The sequence below is a fragment of the Dermochelys coriacea genome, chromosome 11 (assembly GCF_009764565.3).
Source record: "Dermochelys coriacea isolate rDerCor1 chromosome 11, rDerCor1.pri.v4, whole genome shotgun sequence".
Taxonomy (NCBI): Eukaryota; Metazoa; Chordata; order Testudines; family Dermochelyidae; genus Dermochelys; species Dermochelys coriacea.
The window spans coordinates 33,845,701-33,865,311 of record NC_050078.2 but is presented as its reverse complement, the minus strand read 5'-3'; the positions used below and the strand labels follow the sequence as shown (position 1 = coordinate 33,865,311).

Below are 19,611 nucleotides of genomic sequence, written 5' to 3'. Positions count from 1 at the left end.
TTTTAAAGGTTGGTTTATCTGTTACATTTCCACACTTCTAAGTAGCTTTCATCCAAGCATGTTCAAAGTTTTCCAGTTAGACTTACTTTAGTATCTGACTTTGAAGAGAGCATTGTCAGATAACCACTTCAGTAGCAAAGATTTATACACTGTAATTCATCCTCATGTTCACCTTTTGGTTTCGTTCAGATAGTCATTTAGCATCCTAAAGGGGGAAGGTTCATGCTGCTGATCCTTTCACAAGCAATGGAGTGGTCATCTGAGAATAAAATTAGGTTGAGAATGTAGCAGCTCCGAAAGACTTCAGTCATGATTGACTAAGGTTACTTGACTAATGGGACCAGAGCTGCATAATGGTGATTTGGACTGAAACAGTATATATCTAGGTCACAGAAAACAAATTTCTAGATAAGTAACTACTAATTCTTCTTGCTGCAAAACTTTAGAAAACAAGCTCTGCCTCCTGCTTGTTTTAATCAATATTCACAGATTTGTCTTTCTTCAGCAGTGTAAAACTAAGGAAGTGGTACTGAAAATGACCCTGATGCATCAACAGCTAAGGTTGCATTTTAGATTTTGTGCTAGAACTAGTGATTGCTCTTGTGTATCTAAAATTGGCCAGTAGATGGATTGCATTTTTTTTTCTAAAAGCATAACATTCCTCTGCCCCAGTCTCTCAGTACTTAAGACTACTGAAGACATCTTTGCAACAGAGCCACCCAATTATGATCAATAATATGTGAGTTGATGTTTCCGCTCAATAACATAAAGGCACTTAAATGCCCTGCTGCAGTATTTTGACCCTTGGGGTGAACTACTTGAGAGCAAACCTTTTCCCTATTGAAACTGAGATATTTGCTATTCAGCACAGCTGTGGTTTGAGACTAGGGAAGCAGTACCAAGTCAGAATCAAATCTATGTGCCAGCTTATTAAGGTGACAAGAAATGGTGCCTGTGGAGGTTCAAGCAGTGATTTAGAATAACTTGTCCTTTTAATGCAGTTTCAATAACATTGACATTGTTATTAGATGTTAAAGAATATAATGCTAATGGATACAACAGAAACCCCATAATGTTAGTTTGAAGTTAATTCACAGATACATTAATCAGGAGTTAAGTACCATCATACTACAGCTAGTTTAAAGCACAGCATTTATTGTTATGCTTGTTTTACTAATAGATTTATGGCATTCATCTAGTTATATACTACAGTTCACATAAAGATGAAAGGGATCAAAGATTATTTGATCAAGTAAGGCTTCCCCTCTGTCCGCCAGACAGAGCTGAAGTCACTTAGTTTCATAGATTCATAGATACTAAGGTCAGAAGGGACCATTCTGATCATCTAGTCTGACCTCCTGCACAGTGCAGGGCACAGAATCTCACCCACCCACTCCTATGAAAAACCTCACCCATGTCTGAGCTATTGAAGTCCTCAAATCATGGTTTAAAGACTTCAAGGAGCAGAGAAGCCTCCCTCAAGTCAACCATGCCCCATGCTACAGAGGAAGGCGAAAAACCTCCAGGGCCTCTCCAATCTGCCCTGGAGGAAAATTCCTTCCCGACCCCAAATATGGTGATCAGCTAAACCCTGAGCATATGGGCAAGATTCACCAGCCACATACTACAGAAAATTCTTTCCTGGGTAACTCAGATCCCATCCATCTAATATCCCATCTCAGGGGATTAGGCCTATTTACCCTGAATATTTAAAGATCAATTACTTACCAAAATCCCATTATCCCATCATACCATCTCCTCCATAAACTTATCAAGTAGAATCTTAAAACCAGATAGATCTTTGCCCCCACTGCTTCCCTTGGAAGGCTATTCCAAAACTTCACTCCTCTGATGGTTAAAAACCTTCGTCTAATTTCAAGTCTAAACTTCCTGGTGGCCAGTTTGTACCCATTTGTTCTTGTGTCCACATTGGTGCTGAGCTGAAATAATTCCTCTCCTCTCCTGTATTTATCCCTCTGATATATTTATAGAGAGCAATCATATCTCCCCTCAACCTTCTTTTAGTTAGGCTAAACAAGCCAAGCTCCTTAAGTCTCCTTTCATAAGACAAGTTTTCCATTCCTCGGATCATCCTAGTAGCCCTTCTCTGTACCTGCTCCAGTTTGAATTCATCCTTTTTAAACATGGGAGACCAGAACTGCACACAGTATTCTAGGTGAGGTCTCACCAGTGCCTTGTATAACGGTACTAAAACCTCCTTATCCCTACTGGAAATGCCTCTTGATGCATCCCAAAACCGCATTAGCTTTTTTCACAGCCATATCACATTGGCAGCTCATAGTCATCCGATGATCAACCAATACTCCAAGGTCCTTCTCCTCTTCCGTTTCTTTATGCGTCCCCAACTTATAACTATAATTCTTGTTATTAATCCTAAATGCATAACCTTACACTTCTCACTATTAAATTTCATCCTATTACTATTACTCCAGTTTACAAGGTCATCCAGATCCTCCTGTATAATATCCCGATCCTTCTCCGAATTGGCAATACCTCCCAGCTTTGTATCATCTGCAAACTTTATTAGCACACTCCCACTTTTTGTGCCAAGGTCAGTAATAAAAAGATTAAATAAGATTGGTCCCAAAACCGATCCCTAAGGAACTCCACTGGTAACCCCCTCCAACCTGACAGTTCGCCTTTCAGTAGGACCCGTTGCAGTCTCCCCTTTAACCAATTCCTTATCCACCTTTTGATGTTCATATTGATCCCCATCTTCTCCAATTTAACTAATAATTCCCCATGTGGCACGGTATCAAATGCCTTACTGAAATCTAGGTAAATTAGATCCACTGCATTTCCTTTATCTAAAAAATCTGTTCCTTTTTCAAAAAAGGAGATTATGTTGGTTTGGCACGATCTACCTTTTGTAAAACCATGTTGTATTTTGTCCCATTTACCATTGACTTCAATGTCCTTAACTAATTTCTCCTTCAAAATTTTTTCCAGGACCTTGCATACTACAGATATCAAACTAACTGGCCTGTAGTTACCCGGATCACTTTTTTTTCCTTTCTTAAAAATAGGAACTATATTAGCAATTCTCCAATCATTCGGTACTACTGCTGAGTTTACAGATTCATTAAAAATTCTTGCTAATGGGCTTGCAATTTCAGGAGCCAATTCCTTTAATATTCTTGGATGAAGATTATCTGGGCCCCCCGACTTAGTCCCATTAAGCTGTTTCAGTTTTGCTTCTACCTCAGATATGGTAATATCTACCTCTGTATCCTCATTCCCATTTGTCATGCTACCATTATCCCTAAGATCCTCTTTAGCCTTATTAAAGACTGAGGCAAAGTATTTGTTTAGATATTGGGCCACGCTTAGATTATCTTTAACCTCCACTCCATCCTCAGTGTTAAGCGGCCCCCTTTTTCTTTCTTAGTTTTTCTTCTTATTTATATGGCTATAGAACCTTTTACTATTGGTTTTAATTCCCTTTGCAAGGTCCAACTCTACTCGACTTTTAACCCGTCTCACATTATCCCTACATGTTCTGATCTCAATTAGGTAGCTGTCCTTGCTGATCCCTCCCATCTTCCACTCCCTGTATGCTTTCTGCTTCTTCTTAATCACCTCTCTAAGATGCTTGCTCATCCAGCTTGGTCTACAACTCCTTCCTATGAATTTTTTCCCCTTTCTTGGGATACAGGCTTCCAATAGCTTCTGCAGCTTTGATTTAAAGTAATCCCAGGCCTCCTCTACCTTTAGATCCATAAGTTCTTCAGTCCAATCCACTTTCCTAACTAATTTCCTTAATTTTTGAAAGTCAGCCCTTTTGAAATCAAAAACCTTAGTTGCAGATTTATTTTTGTTAATCCTTCCATTTAGTTTGAACTGAATTAGCTCATGATCACTTGAGCCAAGATTGTTCCCTACAACCATTTCTTCTATGAGGTCCTCGCTACTCACCAAAATTAAATCTAAAATGGCATCCCCTCTAGTCGGTTCAGCAACTACGTGATGAAGGAATCCATCAGCTATCGCATCTAGGAAAATCTGAGCCCTATTATTATTACTAGCACTAGTCCTCCAGTCTATATCTGGGAAGTTAAAGTCTCCCATGATCGTGCAGTTTCTATTAGTATTTACTTTATTAAAAACATTAAAAAGGGCTCAATCCGTATCCAAATTAGATCCCGGAGGTCTATAGCACACCCCAAGCACTATCGTAGGAGAGGCTTTACTAGTTATCTTCCCCAATGTAATTTTTGCCCAGATGGACTCTGACTTATCCATTGCATCGCTTCTTATTTCTTTACATTCTATCTCATCATTGATATACAATGCTACTCCACCACCTTTACCTTTGTTTCTGTCTTTCCTAAACAGCACATACCCTTCAATACCTGTAGTCCAATCATGACTACTATTCCACCATGTTTCTGTTATCCCTATAATATCTGGTTTCACTTCCTGCACCAGTAGCTCTAGTTCCTCCATTTTGTTACCTAGGCTCCTCGCATTGGTGTATAAACATCTTAATTTTTGCTGTTTGGCCTCGCTCACATTTTGTACCCTATTAGGCACAGTCATTCTACAGCCAGTATAACCTATTAGACTAGTATCCACACCGCCCTCGCTCCTTATATACATTCTCCTACCCACGGCTGTATCCTTTCTTACTTCGTCTTCTTCCCTCTCAATGCTAAAATCTGGCGTGGAGATTACCTGGACATCTCCCAACCATCTCCCCCAAATTCCTAGTTTAAAACTCTCTCTATCAGTTGTGCCAGCCTCGATCCTAGAAGTCTATTTCCTTCCCTACTCAGATGAAGTCCATCCCGAGAGAACTGTCCTCTGTCCGTGAATGCCTCCCAGTGGCCATACATCCCAAAGCCCTCCTTATAGCACCACTGCCTAAGCCATCTGTTGACAGTCATAATCTTGTCACACCTTTGTTGCCCTTCTCTAGGAACAGGAAGGATCCCGCTAAAGATCACCTGAGCCTCAATTTCCTTAAGCGTCTTCCCCAGCCTAGCATAGTCTCCCTTAATACTTTCCAGCGAGAATCTAGCCGTATCATTGGTTCCCACATGAAGGATAATTAGGGGATTCTTTCCCGCTCCCTTTAGGATCCTTTTCAACCTCAGGTCTACATCCCGTATCTTAGCACCCGGAAGACAGCACACCCTTCTATTCTCTGGATCAGCTCTAGTTACAGGCCTGTCTATTCTTCTCAATAAAGAGTCCCCGATCACATAGACCTGCCTTTTCCTGGTGACTGTGCTATTCTCCAGTCTCTCCCCTGTTCCCTCTGGCTGTAAGTTCTTTCCATTCCTATTTTCCCTTATAATCTTCTTCAACCCATCCTGTATCCTCCTGGGGCTCATATTTGGTCTAGTCTCCCTTGACTCTTCCGCTTTTCCTATAGGACTAGCCTCTCTTCTCTTCTTCCTTACCCTTCCACCTTCAACAAGTACCTGCTGAGCCCCTTCTTCATTTTCCAACTCTGCAAACCTGTTCCTAAGCTCTATTTCTCCTTCACTAGCCCGTCTTTTCCTCTGCCTGGTTCTTTGAGTCACATGTTTCCACTGACCACTTTCCTCACCCAGTCTCCCCTCAAAATTCCCCAGCCCTGCTTCCATCCGTGAGTCTTTTCCCTTCAGATATCTCATATCTTTGCTCCATCATCTGCTCAAACCCCTTCCTAAACTCAACCAGACTTTCCACCTGCATCTCCAAACCTCGGATCTTTTCCTCCATCAGCTCTATCAGACGGCATTTCATGCAGAAAAAACTCTTACCGGTTCCCCCCTCCAGGATCATGTACATATCACAGCTTCCACATCCAGTCATCCTCAATGTGTCTTCCACTACAGGAGTCACTCCCACAGCTGCCTCCATATCTGTCATCACCTTCCCACCTAAATCCTGTTAATCTGGGAAACACAAGGCACACCAAAAAGACCACTCCCCCAGCAAAAACAAACCCCAAACAAGCACCACAATCCAAACTCCCACTCAAACTCCCCTGTTTAGAGCTTTGTTTGCTAGCTCCTGTGCCACTGCAGCTGTCTGTGCCGCTGGCTGGCTGGCTACCTTTATAGGGCCCCTAGTCAGAAGCCCCACCCCCTAGGCAGGGCTCAGCTGCTCTCTCAGCACAAAGCCCCACCCCCTAATCAGGCTCAGCTGCTCTCCCAGCACAAAACCCCTACACACACACAAATACTAAAATACAAAACCAAGTACAACTACCTTCTCCCACTTAGTTCCTCATGAGAAGTTGATTTAAGAACAAATGAGTAGCTTTGCTTAAAATGGTTTGAACACCATGCGCCAGATCTGAGGGTACGTCTTCACTATCCGCTGGATCAGCAGGTAGTGATTGATCTCTTGGGGATCGATTTATCGCGTCTTGTCTAGACGCGATAAATCGATCCCCGAATCAACGTGTACTCCACCTCGGCAGGAGAAGCGGAGTTGACGGGAGAGCTGCTGCGGTCAACTTGCCGCAGTGAGGACAGCCAGGTAAGTCGAACTAAAATACTTGAACTAAGTTGCGAATCTTAGTTCAAACCCCACCCCCAGTGTAGCCCAGGCCTAAGTCCCATTAAGCCTGCTTTGTGTCATCTTAGTCATACAAACTGGCAGTAGGTCTTTCTTTGACTTGTGTGGCATGCTTTCTCTGTCTATCTCTCTCTAGGTTTTTATTAGGACTGCCATCAGTGTGGTGTCTGAGAATCTTTCATAAGAAGTAAATACAAAAATCTCTCTTCCAGCCCTGCTGGCAGAAAAAACTTTAAAGTTATTGTTTGGAGTTTTCAAAATACGTAAATGAAATAAAGTGCAACTGCTGATGTGGTTGAAAGCGTCCTTGAATTGTATAGTGTTGGCTGTACCCCTTTTCCTTCCAGCCTCTGATGTAGAGAGCTCTGGGTGAGAAAACGGGGTGTGGCTGGATTGCCAATGCATTCTAGTAATCTCTGCCTGCTATAATGGCCTCAGAGGCTGCTGTAAATTGGTCCTTGGGACTGACCCAATCATGCTTGTAAATCAACAGTTAGGGGGTTTACTGGATCAAGGTGGGGATGAGGGTGGAGAATAATTTCAGAGGCCTTCCACTGACAACATACCATAGCCGGCCTCCAGATATACAAATCTAGGAATCGTCAGCTCACGCTTTCCAACTGATCTTGACTGGTTAGAGCATGAAAGGAGAGGAGAGGGTTGCATGCTGTGGTGCATGTTCTTTACCTGCATTCTGTGTCTGTTCACAGTTATTCCTGGTGAGTGTTTAGTCTGGGCTTTACAAAATGGACCTTTTTCCCTTGAACTCCATTTCTCAACTAGCTTTCAGATCACTTTGTTGCCAGGATTTATGACCTGAGTATACAAATGTTTCCCTGCTTTCGGATTAGGGCAGCATGCATTGATAAATCCACATGTGCAAGCCTACATAGTTATCATATGCTTGGCTTGTACACATATATTAGCATTCCGCCTTGTTTAATTTCTCAGCTTCCACATTCCTTACATAGATTTGGGATCATGTGTGGACGGGAAACCAAGAGCTGAAAGAAGTTGTCAGACTGTAGTAAAAATGCTTCAGGGTTGAGTTGCTTAAACCTGAGGAAGACTTCTTCATTTTGCCTCCAAATGAGTTGCGTTTTTCTTTTGTTTATGTGGAACTCCATTTTCTTTCTCCCTTTTTATACTCCTGGTATGAGCCACACGAACGATGTTATTGTTGGTTTTTTGTATTTGTTAATAAATGGCTTTCATTTTTGGTGGGGGGTGTTTGAAATGCAGCTTTTATTCAGCGTTTTAATCATAATCCACAAATACTGCCTGTGAATTCTATAGTCTTAAAGCATGAGAACAGAATGAGACTGTTTGCTTTAAAAAACAAAACAAAAAACTCTTTGCTCTTCCATTTCTTTCTACCATTCACTGACTCCTCCCCCCATCACCACCACATACCCCACACACACACACACACACACACACCCCCGACGGCACACACCACCGCACACACACACACACACACACACACACACACACACACACACACACCCCCCCCAAAACTGATCTTTCAGATCTTTTTTTTTTTTACGTTGAAGTGTATTTTGTACTTAGAACACATTCTGCATAGCTGTATGAAACAGCAAACCCCTTCCATGTACTGAAATGTCTTTAAGCTAGTTAGAACACAGGCATATGTTGTGAATATTCTGTAGCAAAATATATATTCTCATTTATGATTTTATTGCTAATGAAATAAGGATTTTTTGTACCTTTTTTGTAAAGGTAAGCATGTAAGGATTCCGTGTCATTTTTAAAATCATTTTCTATATCTATGCTATTAAAAGTTTTCCAGAGAGTTTCCTTTGTTAAACTAGATATCGATTACTCTGGATTGGAAGATGCTGGCTGCTTCTGTAAAAGAGACAATAGGGACTGGTTGATGTTAATTTGGTTTTTCTAATGGTGATATAATCATTACTGCTGATATGTTTTAACAATATATAGTCTTACATTTTGATTAAATAGCATTTGTAGATTTGGTTTGACCATCTGTAAGTGCTGCTGAGTAGCTGTAAAATATTTTCATAAGATTGCAGAAATGACCCTTACCAAGTGACTTTGTTTTGGAAGTTTATAATCTTTTGATTGAAGAACTACCTTATGTTAGTTGCCAACGGCATTGTGCCACGCTGAAAATATAATGGTAATACGTAAGTTTCTAAATAGATCTGTCTAATAATAATCCACATACAACTGCATATTTAATCTGCTTTAAAAATAGTGTTCCCAAATAGAACACAGTGCTGCCTAATCAACATAAAATGCATATTTGCAATATTTAATAGAAGTAGCTTTTGATGTTCGTACTGACATGAATTATTTAGCTTTGGATAATGCTTTCATGCAATAAAATAACAAGAGTACTAGTCTTCAATATCGGCCAGCATTTGTGGTTAGAGTATTTCTTGGCCAGTAAATGTAAATTCATGCCCCTCAAAAATATTTAATAGATTCACAGAATAAATAGAAAAGCTCCTATCATATATAAACAAAAATATATTCTGAACTTTTTAGTAAACTGTGCTAAACTGTCAATTTCACATAATGTAAAAAGGAAAATGTTATTACCAAATATCTTATGGTTGATAATTTAAGTTTGGAAGGATTCGATTTTTATCGTAAATGTTGGTAAATGTTGATTTCACCATATACACACAAACTGACCATTGATGATGATTGAAATGTATAGCAAAGTAAGGAAAATGCTGCTTGATAACTTACTAGAGCTGCTTTTTTTTAAGGACATTTATTATATATATTTTTTGACATGTGATGTTGATAATGTGTTTTCATAGTTATAAAACTTCTTGAATCTCAAACTTGGTCATTAAATAATTGTCTGACACACACAGCCACCCACCCTCATAATTTCCTGCAACTGTGAACATCTAAATAGGTAAAAATAGAAAAAAATGTTTAAAAATAAACATCTGTATTATAAAATATATCAAATTCTACCTAATCTAATAACATATTTACCTCTGTTCTATTAAGATAAAAATGTTTTGATTGACACATACGTTTGTATTTGAAAAAATTTAAGTATGGCACAATTACTGAGATTACATATGTACTTCTGAAATGTGAGTCAAAGATCAAATCACTTTGTGTTTCTGCTAGATGGTTTATCCTTCTTAACCCATAAACTGTAAGGAAACCAGGCTACTAAACTGATAGACACCCTGGCAGATGGTTCAGAGCTTATGCTAAATCACCTTAGGTTGGCAGAAAATAGGTTGGGTTCCTGGAGTGAAAGGGTCTGTAAAGAATATAGAAAATTATTCTTTTCTCAGTTTACAGTTCGTTGCTTAAATTCCAACTCTCCTTATGTTCCCTCGGCACATAGACACATTTTTTTGGTAGGAAGTGGGAACTGGTATAAATAACGTGTGACCTCAGGGACAGTAGTTTCATGTTTATGAGAAATCAAAGAATGACCGAGATCTTTGCATGCTTACTGAGTTACGTACAGTAACTCCTCACTTAACGTAGTAGTTATGTTTCTGAAAAATGCAACTTTAAGCGAAACGAAGTTGAGCAAATCCAATTTCCCCATAAGAATTAATGTAAATAGGGGAGTTAGGTTCCAGGGAAAATAATTTTTGCCAGAGAAAAGGCATTATATACATTTTAAACAAGCAATTTAATACAGGTATAAGTTTTAAACAATTTAATAGTACAATCATCATCATTGCTGAGTATGAAGCTTGGTTGAGGTGGTGGAGTCAGAGAGTGGAAGAGGGTGGATTGTCCAGCTGCTTCTCTTGCTGAATTTGCTGAACTCGAAAAAACATCTAGAGATGGTTGTTTTGCTTTCCTTTTTTATCTTGGTTAATTTCTTTATAGCAAGTCATTAGATGACCAACTCCCCTAATCACTTTTGAGCTGCGTTCCCTATCAGGATTGTCATCACTCAGGATTTGCAAGCCAGCTTTAACCTGCCTCTTCTCCTCCCCTCCCCCGCACCTCTTCCCCCTTTACTCCGCACACCAAGTCCTCACTCCTCCCCTGTCTCCTGCCCATGGCAATCAGCTGCTTTGCGGCGTTCGGGAGGTGGGGGGGAGCAGCAAGGACGAGGCGCGCAGGTCCCCCCCTCCCTCCCGCTCATGGCAATCAGCTGGTTCATGGTGTTCAGGAGGCAGGGGAGGGAGGGGGGAGGAGCGAGGACTCGGTGCACAGCCTCCCCTGCCTCCTGCCTGTGGCTGGTTTGCGGTGTTCAGGAGGCTGGGGGGTAGGAGGGAGCCTGCGTGCCTAGTCCTTGCTCCTCCCCCGTGCCTCCTGAACGCTACAAACCAGCTGATTGCCATGGGCAGGAGGAGCACGGGGAAGGCACTGATCCACAGGGTTTGCCAGCAGGTGGGAGGCTCTGGAGCGGGGGGGGGGAGCTGATAGGAGGCCTGCCAGCTGTGGACAAAGCAGGCAGCCAAATGACATTATAGGGGAGCATTGCACAACTTTAAACGGAGCATGTTCTGTAATGGAGCAGGGACGTAAGATCAAAACAATGTTAAGCGAGAGGATGTTAAGTGGAGAGTTACTGTACATGTAAAATGACCTCTTTGGGAGAGGTAAAGTTAAAGGGGGAGAGTTTCTGGATGATGAATTTTATTTCACTTTTCCAGTTTTTTTTAGTCTTAATTTCTACCTGTTCATACTGGTAGTATGGCAAGTCAAGCAAGCATTATGTAACTTGATTATGAGGAAACTACTGCCTGAATAGGTGCACACCAAACTAAGTTTAGTAATTTCACTGCTGTGTTAATGTTGAGCATCCTGGCTGTGTGGCTTTCTGTTTACAGTTAGATTTGGGGTGTAATTTTCAGAAGTGCTCAGTTTTGACCACCTCTGATCCCTTTTGAAATCAGTGGGTGATTACCATTGACTTCAATGGGAGTAGAATTGGTCCCATGGTAAAACTCCTTTTGGAGTCGGATTAGCGTTAGAGCCATGTTGAGCACCTTTGCAAATCCTACCCTAAATGACAGGTGACTGAATAATGGGGCCATAATTCCATGACGTGTTTCTGGTGATGCCGTAGCTGAAAAGACTAGGCTATAGACACGTGAAAACACCAGAAACCAAAGAAAAAATTACAGATGCATCATTCAAAATTTGCTTTATTAATTTAAAAAAAAATCCAAGCCATAGATTTCATTACTAGATCAAAGCCTTATACAAACCCTGCTTTTCCTGCTCCCCTAGGACTGTCCCTGCTGCCACGCCCTTCCTTTGCTGCTGATTTGCTCCCACAGATGGCTTCAGTTGATTCCTTCTGCCCCGAGGGTCGTCTTTAATTGCTGCCTGAGAGGGATACTGGCAGTTTCCCCTCTATTTCTGATGGCTGTTTTGGGGTGAGGGAATGATGAGCTATTGGCTAAATCATTTCATGATTGCATGGATGAGTGTGGTGTCATGTCAATACATTAAAGTATTGGTTTTTTTCCATAGATAGTTTAATGTTAAAAACAAAGTTTTGATGTGATTTGTATTGCTGCATTTCATTATTTAACTTGACAATGGAAGCATTTCTGCAGTAGAACCATTGGAGCTACCTCTATAAAGTTACAACAGAACACAAAACCATAATCTGTCTTAGTGATGAGAGTAATCAATTTTAAATGTTGGTTTAAAATGTCTAGAGATGTGATGAGAATAATTTTTCTAATGCACTAATCTAAATTTCCACTTGATTTACCAAAAACTAGCACACTAAATTCTGATGAAAGGTTATTCAAAGATCCATTTTTCTCTCGCAAAAGTTGTTATTAGAAGCTAACAGATTGTATTGATTCCTACTCCTCCACTCAGATTGTGATGACTGGACAAAAATTATCCACTTTTCCATAACGTGAGAGGAAGCAAACATTTCCTGATTCTAAATGCACTTCTTCCCCCCACACCTCCAGTCTCCCTCTGCTAAACCAGAATAGAACAGCTTGCTCTTGCGGGGAGGGAGCGGGAGTCAATCATTCTTCATTAGAATTTCCGGAACTTGGACACTTGTTGTTTGTTAGAGGCAGACTTATTAGTATAGAAAAGAGCTAGAGCACATATAACAAAAACCTACCAAAATACCTGGAGCAAAGTGGAGCACTGTATAACAAAATACCTATTCTTAAAGTACATAGTGACTTTTTTTTATCTATTGTATTCAATATTGACCAAAAATTGGAAAGCTGTTTCCCAGTTTTCTATTGATAAGTATATAATTTTATCCTGCAGTATATCTGCTCTTCTACACATTACACCTCAAAAAAGTAACTTCAGTGAGTAGATCCAAATAGATTACTAAACTGCAAGGGTTAATAGAGTAGCTGTTTCTGCTTTTCATAGACTCATAGAAATGTAGGGCTGGAAGGGACCTCAAGTGGTCATCCAATCCATCCTAGTTGCACTGAGGCAGGACCTAGATCGTTTCTGAGGCAGAAATACCTAGACCGTTTCTGACAGGTATTTGTCTAACTTGTTCTTAAAAACCTCCAGTGACTGAGAGTCCTTTTTGCTCCTCCTACAGCAATTCTTAAAATATGATATACACAACCAAACCTTCCAATTATTGGTTTTGAACCTGAAGAGCAGCTCACCTGTTTGTACCGAATTATTATTGTTACTTGCTGTACATCAAAATAATATCTAGTTCTTACAATAACTGTCAATGAAAATATAAATATGTACAATCTAAATGTTGAATTAAAGGGGGGGGAATTCAAAGAAGGAATATTCCTGTCATTCTAGGGAATATACACGCTCAAGGATTGTCATTCATAATAATAATAATTGTACAAATTGCCCTCTAAGTAAACTTTGTATTTAAGATCCTTCTACAGCATGAAAAAGTAAACTTTCTTCAAACAGACAAAATATCATCTCCATCATTTTGTAGGCCAAGTCAAAACATATATATGAATCAACAAAAATATTCTCATAAGTTCCTTGATTACTTGATATCACAAATAAACATAATCCACCTGGCTAGATGGTATTTATTCCCTATAAAACACTTCAAGTGAGACTTTCAAAAGCACTGAAATGAGTTAGTTAAAAACAGTGAGACTTAAATTAAATGACAGGTTTCAGAGTAGCAGCCGTGTTAGTCTGTATTCGCAAAAAGAAAAGGAGTACTTGTGGCACCTTAGAGACTAACAAATTTATTAGAGCATAAGCTTTCGTGAGCTACAGCTCACTTCATCGGATGCATTTGGTGGAAAAAACAGAGGAGAGATTTATATACACACACACAGAGAACATGAAACAATGGGTTTATCATACACACTGTAAGGAGAGTGATCACTTAAGATAAGCCATCACCCACAGCAGGGGGGGGAAAGGAGGAAAACCTTCCATGGTGACAAGCAGGTAGGCTAATTCCAGCAGTTAACAAGAATATCCTGTTCTCTGTGTGTGTGTATATAAATCTCTCCTCTGTTTTTTCCACCAAATGCATCCGATGAAGTGAGCTGTAGCTCACGAAAGCTTATGCTCTAATAAATTTGTTAGTCTCTAAGGTGCCACAAGTACTCCTTTTCTTTTTTAAATTAAATGAATTCTGAATTTTTGAAAATCCCATCCTTCATTCTGAAGTGGTGGAGATTCAAAGGGACAAATGCAAAGAGAAATGCTCTAGTATAAACAAGAATTAATTGAGGTAAATCCTAAGGCCAGTATTATAAGGAGGTCAGACTAAATGATCACAGTAGTCCCTTCTTGCTTTACAATCTATGAATCAATCTCTTGTCAAAACCACCTGGCCCTTTGGCAGAGTCACAAAGTAGTCAAGTAGTGCTCCAAGTTACCTTAAATGAACAGAGGTCACCATATTTGCTTACAGTGAAGTACATCATTTTGTGCTTGGAACAGAGCAAATCTGGCAATATTGAGTAATATTTTCATTGTATTTCTGTAATTGATATGAATGTGTTAGCTGAATTAACAAAGTAGCACATCTCTTGCCTGCAGCACATCTCAAAGTGGAAACTCAAACAGGTATTAAAGAAGATCTCGGGGACTCCTTCGTTCTCTGTGGTGTCATCAAAAAAGTGAAGAATTTAATATAAACATTTCCAGTTTTTCATGCAGTGAGAGGATACATCTGCAGAACATTGCTGCTAGATCTCTTTTATTGATTAACCTGTCCAGGGGTGAAAGTATTTTAAAGGACTTATCGGTATGCCAGAGTCCTAAACAGGGGGCATGGCCTCAACTGGAAGAGGCGAGGCCTTTAAATACCCAGGGCCTTTAAATCAAAATTTAAAGGCTCTGGCTGCAGTAGCATCGGCTGGTAGCCCCGGGCCCTTTAAATCACCGTCAGAGCCCTGCCCCGCTACCCCAGGGTTCCGGCAACTGGGCTCGGGCGACAATTTAAAGGGCCCAGGGCTCCAGCCGCTGTAGGGAGCCCCGGGCCCTTTAAATCGCCAGCCTGGGGAAGCTAGTCCAGTCCGGCACGGTGTACCAGACTGAACCGGCTTACTTTCACCTCTGAACCTATCCCACTTATCCCTAATCATCTTTGCATTCTGGTGAGCAAGTCTTTGTTAGTTTCATGATGGCCAAGAAGCAACTGACTTGTCATTCTAAAGCAGTGGTTCTCAAACTTTTTTACTGGTGACCCCTTTCACTTAGCAAGTCTCTGAGTGCAACCTCCCTTATAAATTAAAAACATTCTTTTATATATTTAACACCACTATAAATGCTGGAGGCAACGCGGGGTTTGGGGTGGATGTTGACAGCTCGCGACCCCCTGAGGGGTCCCAACCCCCAGTTTAAGAACTGCTTTTCTAAAGAGATTTGTTTTTTAGGGCATTGCTTGCCTCCCAGTAACAAAAGGCAACATACAATAACAAGTTGTATCCAATGATATCTCTTCCCCATCCTTCCTTGACTACTGGAAGGACAGAAGGAAGGAAAACCTAGAAATGGTAAATGTCTGGCTGTATCCTGCAGTCATGGTCCCCAAACCCACTACTATGCCAAATGGAAATGATTCTTTATCAGAATTTTTATAAGATGATGCTTATGCATCATTACATAGCAGGGATGGAGCAGGTTACAAAGATTGGCATCTGACATAAACCAAAGGTTTTACAGATAAGTGACTGGAAATATAATTTAATATAAAAAACTAGGGAAGAAGAGGGTTTCCGAAAACAGCACAGTATTTGGAAAATTCTGCTTGTCTATACTTGGGAATGGGCAAAAATATACGGTGAGTTTTTCTATGTGCGCCCAGCTTCCCTAGGGAGCAACAGAGAGGAGCCTCTGTCTGGGAGCCAGATACCCTCCCTGATTTTTCTCCTCAACCTCAGCTTAAGTCCTGCTGTAAACTGTACCAGCTGGCTATTGTATCCAAGGGGCCATATGCCAACCTGATATTGTGGGAGTTACTTGCTCTTCAGCTAAACTCCCTACATGCCCTTCCCCATCCCCAACATGCTCCTGCCTTGGGAATTCCCTGCACTGCGGATGTGAGCAGGGGAGAAGCAGGAACCAGCTCTGCTGACTCTGTGCTTGCTGGAAACTCCCTCATGCTGCTGTTATCCCCAGTAGTGTGCTTATAGGCAGTCTCCATTCTTTGTACCTCCTGAGCAGTGCAAAGAGAGCAGAGCAGGGACGAGAATCTCCCTTAGTTTTCTCTTAGTTTTACTTGAATGTAGCTGGTCTGTCTGGCATTTCATCTCTGGGTGTGATAAGGTCTGTGGAACTTGCTTACTGTATTTCATGTGAAATATTTTAAGCCGAGTTGCTCCAAATTAGGATTTTCTGTTTAAACACACACACACACACACACACACACACACAATTTTGTCTCCTTGAAATTTCAAAGTACTGATTTGCCCCAAAACAAAGAAGTTGCGTACACTGTTGTGCTATCCACGTTCACTTGGGGAGGTACTTAAATGTAGTCTTTCTTTCCCCTTTTTAAACAGAATGGGATCTAGCAACATGCAGAATGTGTATAATTTGCATAGAGACCACATAAGGTACACCGTAAGGCCTTTTCTATATGGCAAAGCTTTTTGTTTTGTTCTTTGGACTAACTTATTTTTTTTCCAGATAAACTGTCTTGTGTCCACACACAAGTTACTTTTGGGAATTATCTGGCATTATCTTATTTTGCATAATTTCATTTCCAAAGTGACTCTAGACAGGAATGAGGGTAGGTTTTATTTGTTTTTTGAGTAGGGTACATGTGGATGTGTGCAACAGCTGTAGCATTTCGGATTAACTGTTCTGTTTCTGCAGTCCTCCCACTGTTCTCCCACACTACATGGTTTCTTGCCTGGATTGGCTTGTCTGTTTATTTCTGTGCCCTGTACTGTGTCAGGGTCATTTTTACTGAATATCACCTGCCCAATTAAATGCTAGCGCTTAGCCAGGAGCTCCCCTTTGTGATTCCAAATCCTGGCGAGTTCACACATGTGGAGCCACATACCATTTATAGCAGCCATGCCCTGGGCGTCTGCGTGACCCTGTATGGACATCTTGGACTTCCTTGCCCTTTAGACAGAGGCGCATATCCAGGCCCATCCGAACTGCTGTCACTGGATCTACTAATAACAGGTTTTAGAGTAGCAGCCATGTTAGTCTAGTATTCGCAAAAAAGAAAGGAGTACTTGTGGCACCTTCGAGACTAACAAATTTATTTGAGCATAAGCTTTCGTGAGCTACAACTCACTTCATCGGATGCATTCCTACTGGATCTGCTAATGTCTGTCAGAGCAAATAAAAGAGAAGGGGTATTCCCAGGATATGGAACAGTGCTGCCACAAAGCGAAGGTGCTCTGCCAGGGCTACAGTGACACAAGGGACAGCAACAGGACCTCCAGTAAGCCTCCAGTTACCTGCCCATTCTGTGAGGAACTGATCTGGATTTTGGCAAGAGAAGCCACCATCAAACCCTGGGATAGGCTTCTGGGCAATCTGGGGAGAAGGGCCACAGAAGGCACCCAAGCAACCTTCAAAGGCACCAACCAGGAGGAGACTCTCCTGAACAGCCAAGATCTCTTCAGGATGCCAAATTCAGAGCCAGACACCCAGGTGCCAGAGATGCCCTCCAGAAGTCAGGCTGAGAGGCAGCCTGAAATTACTGCGTAGGGGTGACTACTAGTAAGTATTGTGTGATGAAATACAATACAACAGGAAAGGGGGATTTAAACAATTTTGTTTCATATGCTGGCTGGCAGCTGCCATTTTGAACAGAGCCTCTCACCACATGCTCGGCTACCCTTGTCTCCCTCTCTTACCCTCCCCTTGCTGGCCCCTCCTCCCCCTCCAAAAAAACCCAGCCCTGCTCAAAGTGGCATCTTTAGCAGAGACTTTAAGCTCTAAAGCATTAGTTCTGTGAAGTATCCTATCCCAAAACCATTGGCCAAACATGCCACCCACCCCATACCATGTAATTCTTCTTTCCTTCTGGTCGACTGCCATGTCCCTGCTCAAGATGAGGGCCCCACAGGGGTCAAAAATAAAGCACCTTGCAATGCTGGCATGTTTATTGTAACAGCAAATACAGAAAGAGAAAAAGCAATAGAAAAAGTACTTGGGCTCACAAGTTAATCACTGCCCTCAGCTTTTAGCTGCCTTTACATTCTGTGAAGTAAACTGCTAAACTAGGCTACTGACCCATTTCAGAATTCATAGAAATTATACAGCATTCATTACTATTTTTAATGAGACTCTTAGAATTAACCCTGTATGTCCAAACCAATTACTGCAGAAGTCTATTTTGTAGTGCACTTTGTACTGATATATATGAGTACAAAAGAGAATTTAAAGCAAAGATGATGCTCTGTTTTTACATGGATGTTTCAAGGCACTTGCAACTTTCTCAGGGCAGCCAAGGCAGGTGGTGTATCCCTTCCACTTCTGCACAAGCTGGAAGCAAATAGCGGCATTGCATATCTTCCCAGTTTGCTTATTACCTCGATGAACAAGACTCTTCTCTGCCTTTTGGGGATATGCCTCAAGAAAACATCCTCCAGCGTAAGGACAGCCTTCAGAGATGCACATGCGGGTTACTAACCTACCCCTTCTTCACCCACCTATAGCTCACCACCAGCCTGCATTGGTACAGGAGCCCTACAAAAAGGGGAAATGAGGTAGGAAAATCACTTACCAGTCTGGGAAGAAAAGGATTCCAAATGTGGGGGGACAAATAATTTTTTATCACTGTTGGCATGGAGACCACTATTGGGCCAACAGCAGTTTGTATTGTTTGTCTGGTCCTGTAGCACCTGAAGTGCCCCAGCTCTTGTGGTCAGGAGGCTTATTAGTTCTGAACACCTGAAAAACCTTACAAGTGAAGCAAAAGAAGACAAGGCAAGAGATGTTTGCTGACTTTGTCAGTGCATCGTGGCAGAGGGCCAAGAGGCTTCAAGGGAGTACCGAGACACAGAAAGGGACATGCAGGAAAGGCTGCTGGCAATGATTCACAAGCAAGCAGCTCTTCTAGAGCATATTGTGGTTCTGGTTGTGAACAATGTCCCCCCACCTAGCTATGTCCTGCGCCTTGTGGGGAACATAGGATACTGGCAGCTAATTTTCAGCCCTCCAGATTACAGGGGGATCCCATTCTTAGTCACCAAATCCGATCCTTTCCCATACCACTCCACCCCCAGAAAAAGGAGAACAGTTTGGAGAACCTCCTTCCCACCAACACATCTGTGTGAGCTCATCAGTCAAGATATGGAAGCACTTTAATACATTTATGCATGCTCTGCCACGGTTCCACTAGTTTTAAGTTTCTACTATTACATTGAATCAATAAGTTTTTATTGTGAAAAATTAGGCTGAGAAGTTTCATTGGAATTTCCCCCAATACATCAATTCCTAATAAAATGTTAAATGATAAAAGATGAAAACACCACATCACCTGTGTGTGAACACGTTTTACAAAGTGATCACTCTGTATCTAACCTCTCAGTGACTCAACAAGACCACCCACGCTCGGCTTCCAGCTCCCCATCCATTGCCTTTCTTCATGGGGACCCACATCTCTCTCCCTTCCGACCAGGATATTCCCTGGCTGCACTGCTCCGGGCCTTCATTTTGTATTACCCAGCA

At 41.4% G+C, this 19,611-nt stretch overlaps 1 protein-coding gene across 14 annotated transcripts in view; it reads left to right on the top strand.

The window, feature by feature from the left end:
* RBMS1 (RNA binding motif single stranded interacting protein 1) overlaps positions 1–19,611 on the top strand; it is a 214,057-nt gene that overhangs the window by 122,135 nt on the left and 72,311 nt on the right. The window contains exon 1 of one of the 14 annotated variants that reach the window (XM_043505181.1): positions 11,760–11,903. The exons of 12 other annotated variants lie outside the window; for them this stretch is intronic. In XM_043505181.1, the coding sequence (XP_043361116.1) occupies positions 11,890–11,903 (14 nt within the window). In that variant the 5' untranslated portion in view covers positions 11,760–11,889. Of the gene's footprint in view, positions 1–11,759; positions 11,904–19,611 lie in introns of those variants that run through there. One more of the 14 variants, XM_043505180.1, reaches the window with a different exon arrangement.